This window comes from Aplysia californica, unplaced genomic scaffold (genome assembly GCF_000002075.1).
Source record: "Aplysia californica isolate F4 #8 unplaced genomic scaffold, AplCal3.0 scaffold00625, whole genome shotgun sequence".
In the NCBI taxonomy this organism is placed as follows: Eukaryota; Metazoa; Mollusca; class Gastropoda; order Aplysiida; family Aplysiidae; genus Aplysia; species Aplysia californica.
In genome coordinates, this window is record NW_004797895.1 from 179,336 (window position 1) to 186,795 (window position 7,460).

Below are 7,460 nucleotides of genomic sequence, written 5' to 3' on the forward strand. Positions count from 1 at the left end.
GGGGGGAGGGGACTTTTAAAAATATTTATACAAAAAAGAAACTCTTGGCAGGGAAGAGGGACGAGCCAGTGACACCCACCACACACCCCTGGGACACTAGGGGAGAGAAACACAACAGCATAGGAAAGTCCACATCATCTCACAGTTACCATCAAGATATCACAAGACTGGGCCTTATAATAAAGGTTTACGAAGGTAGGAAGCAGTGGTTCTTAACCTTACAGGTACCAGCACTGCAAGTTTCATAAGTGCATTCCCTGAACGGAATGGATACCCACACGGGCGAGTGTCTCGATCTCTGCCAAACCTTTAGGATTGACTCAATGAAACCCTGGAATTCAAAGGAATCCAGGTTAAGAACCACTGGTCTAAAGAAACTTCCATTCAGGGAAACACACAAGAACACACAAGTAAGTTTTTAAAAAATTTTTTTTTAAAAACAACAAAAAAACCCAACCCAGCAACAAAACTGACAACCAACCAAACATGGGTTTCATAATACAAGGTTCTGATTAGGAACAAGTTTACTGTTAACAAAAATATAAAAAGCAAACAGAGTCACAGAAAAACAAAAATCACACCAAAATACTAGCACAGAGAGTAGGAAAAAAGGCGAGAAAAACATCACTATCAATATAAAGCAAGTGTGTATCAAGGCAAATGTTGAGCAGATATAAAGAAAGGCAAATTTCAGTGATCAATAGCAGGAAATCCTAAAAATAATTACTGACAACTAGAAGAAAATCGTGAAACTTTGAAAAATGTACAGTCAGTCTTTAAAAAACCCTCAAATCATAACATTGCGTCCTTCACAACTCCTTGAGGAACATGTATCATTTTACATTCCTTTTGTCCCGTTCTGGTCTCACCAGGTTTTATGCACACAGAGAGAAAAACGTCAAGATGGATATCATACCAGGTCTTGTAATCGAGTCATAGTCATGTCAACTGAAAACGTTTTACGCCCATATCGACAAAATTTAAATTGTTTTCAGAGGCCAGTTGCTTCAACCCTTTCTGTCAAGATTACTCGTTACCCACTTGGAGTGAGACAAAACATCCCAGGAGACAGACGTACTCGATGTACATGTTCATCCCTACACAGGTATCAATCTCACATCTGCTGTAGGCAAAGGTGGATGGCCTAACCACTACACCGAAGACGCTAGTCAGAGTAACAGTACACACACACTCACACCCGTCTCGGATCCAGTTATCTTTAGAACACATAAATAAAACAATGCAATCTTCACTTCCTCCACTAACCTTTTCTCCAAAGCCAAAGTCACTTTTTGGTCAATTTGAGACAATGATAATTCTCTTCATCGCTGTCTTAAAAACTTCAGTGGGTTAATTTTCCTTAATAGCCACAAAGTTGAGTTGAAGTATAGAGCGAGTCAAAGCGACATCGGCCACATTGCACCAGCAATCAGATAAGCACGAGAATGACATGAAAAAAAAAAGAAATAGAAAGAGCAGACCACACAAACAACAGATTTACAGAGTGAATACAACAGTCACCTCAGACTGTTGTTCTGTCATCTAGTTGTAACGGTTTTCTTACACATGTAAGAGTAAGAATATCGACTGAAAAGAACTCTTTCCCCTCAAGACTTTCCTCAAAACATGGAGAAGTGCTTGGTGCCGATCGAGGGTCTGCGCTAAAGGAAAAGGAGGCGATCACTTGTTACGTAATGCTCTACAAGTGTGCTGTAATGCGGCGGTCCCTCGTTACACGTTGGTCCACTAGCATGCTGCGAGGTGGTCAGCTAATGCACGGAGGAAAAACACAACAAAACAAAAGAAGAAGAAGAGTATGGGCACTTTGGTATCTTTGGTTTGCAGAGGTGAAAGTGAGGGAGAGGGACAGAGAACACACAGTGCGACACACTTGAGAACACACACAGTGCTACACGTTTGAGAGATCACCGTTCTACACGCCTGAAAACATATACAGTGCTGGACACCAGGTAACGTATAACTGTGCTTTATGCGTAGTGCAATCATTACAGCCAGAAAAGAGTCAACAAAGACTTCAGAATATGTACAAAGAAAAAGAAAGAAATACCACAGTCTATAAAGTTTTGGCTGGGGAACCAGAATACTTGCCTATAAATAAACTTTTTCAAATCTCCGATAAAATTATACTTTGTTCTACACAAAAGAATAATAAATATTCTCTGTAAGGCTGATTCTAATACTGGAACTGCTTCATTAACTTGTTTTTTTTACCAAACATTATCTATTCACAAAATCTTTAAGTAACGAGCCAATACATTCATTACAGTCTTGATAACATCACATATCTTGACAGCAAGATGTGTTTTGCATGCAAGTTTGAGTGACATAATTTGAGTCAAGCGCAGCAGCAGACGAGTAACACATGATGGGATAGGGGAGGTGGGGAGGGTGGTGATAAACTCTGAGATTCACACATCATTTCTCATCCAACCTCCAAGAGTTTTTTTCTTTTGTCATGGGAAAGGAGACGGCCAACTATCTGTCAACACATCTGTGTGTCAGACACCCCTTTTTCTATTATCACCAAGTCACATTACACATCTACACCAATACAATTTTTATAGAGCTGATGTCTGTCTCGTGTAAGGCTCCCAATGCCTTAGGCAATTCAGCTTTCATGCAAAGATTAACAACTACATGAAAAGAAAAATAAATTTCGGAGTGGCAAGAGGACAAAAAAATCCCTCAGCAGATCTTTTTACAGTCAATATATAATGGAACATATAAAAACTTCTCTTGAAAATCACTTTTAACATTCAATTCTTTATCTTCTAATGCCACCCCACCCCAAATAAAAAATATGTTCAGAACGTTGGCAGTTTTATCAGCGCTATGTGATTCTTGAGCTTGGAATTTTCTACTGATTCAATATAAGTTTGTGGCAAAGCAGAGACATATCCCAGGACAGCCTAGAGACCAAACTCTTCAAAAAATGTAAAGACAATATGCGGCACACCTCATTCAGAACACAGCCAGACTCTTCCTTACGTTTCACTACAAGTTCCGGCAGTAATTGGCAAGGTTTACCATTAATGATCTGCTGCCCCTGAAAACAGCTATCAAATTGAGCGAGTACATCAGACACATATCGTTACTTCATTGCTATTGCAAGAAGAGGAGCAACTCCAATGATTTTTTTTCCTCTTCTCATTAAACAAAGTCAAAACAGAGTTATTGGTCTCTCTCAGAGTGCCTCAAATAAGATGTTGAGAATCTTCCAGATACGTGTGGGAAGAAAGTGTGTCTTGTTGAGAAGTCATGAAAGCCGGAGGTTTTCTAGCAGAGTTTGAGAGCACTCCAGAGGAAGGTACAACACACAGGCCCAAGTGACAGAACAGCTGATAGAGACAAGCACACCATAAGTGTAAGCAGCTGAGAAAACAGCCAATGTAACTGTCTAGAAGAATCACAGGACTCATTTATGCAAGAACTTGAGAAAAGTCTAACCAAAAAGAAGGTTCAGACAAATGTGGGCATGTCCACTTAACTCAAGAGGCATCCACACAGAAAAATTTGTATCTTAATTCGCATTAGTTGCAACAAAATGAGCAAGCGATTCATCTTCAAAGGTCCATGGCCACTTTTTTCAAAACAAGCTGTTTACCTGAGTATCTGACACATGCAGATACAGAAAACAGTAAATATTCATTGGTATGAGCAGCACAAGTCAGGTGAAATATCATTCACCTTGTCCAGCCCTTTGTACAAAAAGCAATAGCATAGTACGTAGGACACCCAAAGTAATTATTATATTATTGCGCGTTGAGTCTTACCAGGCTACATGTAGACCTATATCAAGGACATTCTCAGAAGAGATTTAATTAGAAAATTTACAGATAATTCGCAAATTCAAAATACTTCCGGAAATCAGATATATATGAGTCATGATGTGGTGGAATCAGGCACTTGTCAATTTTTGGGCATATGGAGTTCCCGGTATCATCTTAAAGCTTTTTTCATTTGTTTTGCTTTTGATGAAAAATATACCCATCTATTTTGCACAGAAATCAAGGTATTTTCGATTGAAGTAGGTGGGGGTTTCCTGGTGTCAGAGGTAAAATAAGCAAGAAATTGACAGCCAAAGTTTAGTGACTTCTAAAGCTTAAATGTTCTTGAAAACAGGGATAGAAATGTGTTGTTAAATGAACATAAAAGGTGTTGACTAAAAAAAAAAAAAGAACATTAAAATTCTTTTTTGCCCAACAGCCAGAAAAATGCTCGCTTCTTTGATTTCATTGTTTTGACAAACACCTGATTTCACCACACTGTCTCCTGAATGAACAGCACACTGACTCAAAGAGAGGGACCATTTTGTTTTTTTTTAAAAAAAATTTTTACCCCCCCCCCCACACACAAAGGAAATGAGAAAAAATTCAAGACTTCCACAACTCCTAAACACTGCGGAGAAGGGGGGGGGGGGGTATGTCAAAGAGATGAAGGTGGGTCTCATTCCCACCAAATTTCCCTTAATTGGGGGGGGGTTTGGCCCCCCCCGAAATACCCCCCCGGGCGGGGGGGGTGGGGTGTTGAGGGGGAAACATTGCTGCATAGACTGACCAGGCTGGGGGGGGGGGGGGGGGGCTGGTTCTGGAAGGATATATCAGGAGCACACAAAACACTGAGTGCTGAGACCGAGCTTACATGGGCAACCTCAGGAGGAGAACTCTGACAACCTGCTCCCGTAAACTTTTCTTTACTCATCAAAAGCAAAATCTCAAATGGGAGAATTAAAAAACCCTTCCCCTTCAACATTTTTCACTCATTGATATAAACACAGAGTTTGACTTGGGGACTCTGCAGACTTTGAATGGTTTCCTGCCAAGACTATCAAATTCTAAATAGTTCTCTTGTAGACTCCCAGTTTGAATATTTCTGGTTAAAGATACAAGCTCCGGTCTCATAGATTAAATCCAAAGCCAGGGTGTCCTTGAGGGAGATGGAAAAAGACATTGAGATTTTCATATGACAGTTTTTGGGTAGAGTAAAGATAGATTTCTATTTAAGACTCTGATGGTATGGGCTTAGGATCATCAATGTGCAAAAAAAATGGGGTTCCTGTTCCGTGTTATGCTGGCCAATGTGGTTTCACAGACTGTTCCTGAAGCTGACGTTTTTGGTGCTGAGGTAAGAAGATGTAGGGCAGGGTGGCTGTGGTTATGCGATTCAGGTCTAGGTCTGAGTCTGGGTCTGGTGCTAGTCTGGGTCAAGGACCCTTCTGGTACAAGTCTGGGTCTGGTGCTAGACTGGGTCAAGGGCTGGTCTGGTGCTAGACTGGTACTAGTCTGAGGCTCATCTGGGGCTGATTTGGTGCTAGTCTGGAGCTGGTCCCGAGCTTGCCTTAGTGGTAAGCCAGTCTGTGTATGGTGCTGGTTTGGGGCTGGCCTTAGTCAAGTGCTTGTTGTGTTTAGTGCTTGTCTGGTGCTGTGGCCGGTCTGGTGCTGTGTGAGCAACATTAGACACCACAGTATGCTCAAGCTGTGAGTCACATTGCACTCTGTGACCCTCAGCCTACATTCTCTGCAGAAGGGAAACGGAAAAGTTTTTAAAAAGACAAGAAACTTGCCATCAGAGCATCGAGAAATCATAGCAAATAAGATTATCTAAAAAAACAAAACAAAGAACCCCCCAACCAATCAGTACTTCCAGCTAAGGACTTTACAAAAGAAAATCAAGAAATGTGAAAATGTATTGTATGCTTCTCAGGAAGCTGAAATTGTTTCAGAATACAATTAGGTCTGTTGGGGCAATATTATAGATTGTAAAGCGCATAGGGCTTGCAGTTGAGGGGAAATTTACGCGATACAAATGCTATTATTATCATTATTATAATAAAAAGAATAGAATCACTAACATCAACAAAACTACTCCTGTCTCTACCACCACCAACACTACAATTATGACTAATGCTACAACTAAAATCACTATTACTACTACAACTGATACTACAACCATTTTTATACTATTTCTATTACATTGACTACTACTGGAACTTCTATTATTCCTACAACTACCACCACCACCACCACAACAATAACAACAACCACTACTTTTGGGACATACATTCCAACAAAGATATAATAACGCTTGCAAACAAAAGAACCCCAAAAATTCTGAAAACCCCATAAATTCTTAAACTAAAGTAACATACAGTATAACCCAGATATGTCATGCACAGGTAATTCGAAATCATGCATCCGTTGAACTGTGCCTTTGGTCCCCTTTCTTTTCTTCTTTATCTTTGTAAGAAAATTATGTGAAGCTTGAACACAAACACGGAATAGTTGAACAAATCCAACTGCCGTAGAGGTCTAAATTCAATGTCCTTTGAGGTGCATTTGAGACAAAATAATATTGATAATAACAATAAAAACAGAAAAAGGCAAGGTCGGTGAAATACCACCTCCCCCCTGTGCTATTTTTTGTGCGCTGCTCGACACACGTGCCCTTTGTGCATGCCTAGGTCCTAAACCTAGAAGGCCTGAGTGGAGCGAGCGAGAAGAAGGGTTGTGCATCACACGATTGGGGACCCCACCCCTCTTTGCAAAGGACTGCGCACTTGGTGGGAGAGGTGTGGTAGGGCTGTATTGTTTCGTCATCGCGTTGTTGATTACTTTTGCGACATACTTATCTTGTCAAATTGTTTAAGTTTTGAAAAATTTGAAAACACACCATTCGATTGGTGCACACTAAAGACCCCTCACACTGACCCGTGCGATTAAACTGTCTTGGACTTGGTACCAGTAGGCTCATTACTGATCAAACTCGTTGCTCTTCGCTTTTCTCATTTTCAATCTGTCAATTTCAGATTCTCTCAAATTTCAAATTTAAGTCAAAAGGCATAGATCTAATCTTTTTGATCTAGGACAATGGCCAAAAAAAAAGAAAAATCTCTGTTCCAACCCAATCTTTGTCCCTTCCCCCTTGATTTCCTGACACAGCTGATGCCATAACAATGTTCACGTATCCCTCCAACTATGGATCCCTCGAACTACTGAAGACAGTCCCGACAAATTTGAGCAATCCGTGTTATACTCTAAATATAAACTGATACAGCGGAGTCCTCTTAAACCAAACATGACTAATCCGAAAACAGCGGTAAACCAAAAGAAAATAGAACAATCAATTTTTTTTCTTCATTTTTTTGAGTAATCACTGTACACTGAAAGCACGGCTAAACTGGAGAAAATCCTGTGGTCTCGCAGATTTCGCTTTAAGCAGATTCCACTGCATCTACAGTGAAAGTAGTTTTGTTCGGCAGATTAACACACTAAAGAAAGGTACTCACTATTTCTTAAATATCTTGAACAGTTTGGACTTTTTGCTAGACGGGGGTCCCATGAGCATGGGCACTTGGTTCTTGTGGCTGATGTAGATCTGCAATAAAAATTTTGTTTGGTTGAGAAAAAAGGACATCTACATAGCACAGGTCATTAACTGTG

General features: G+C 40.3%; 1 protein-coding gene across 1 annotated transcript in view; it reads right to left on the minus strand.

The window, feature by feature from the left end:
• Window positions 1-4,890: 4,890 nt before the first annotated feature.
• The window catches only part of LOC101848997 (diacylglycerol kinase beta), a gene marked incomplete in the record, with an annotated part of 103,134 nt that continues 100,564 nt past the window's right edge, over window positions 4,891-7,460 (minus strand). The window contains 2 exon segments of the mRNA XM_035972252.1: window positions 4,891-5,538; window positions 7,307-7,395. Of these exon segments, the coding sequence (XP_035828145.1) occupies window position 5,538; window positions 7,307-7,395 (90 nt within the window).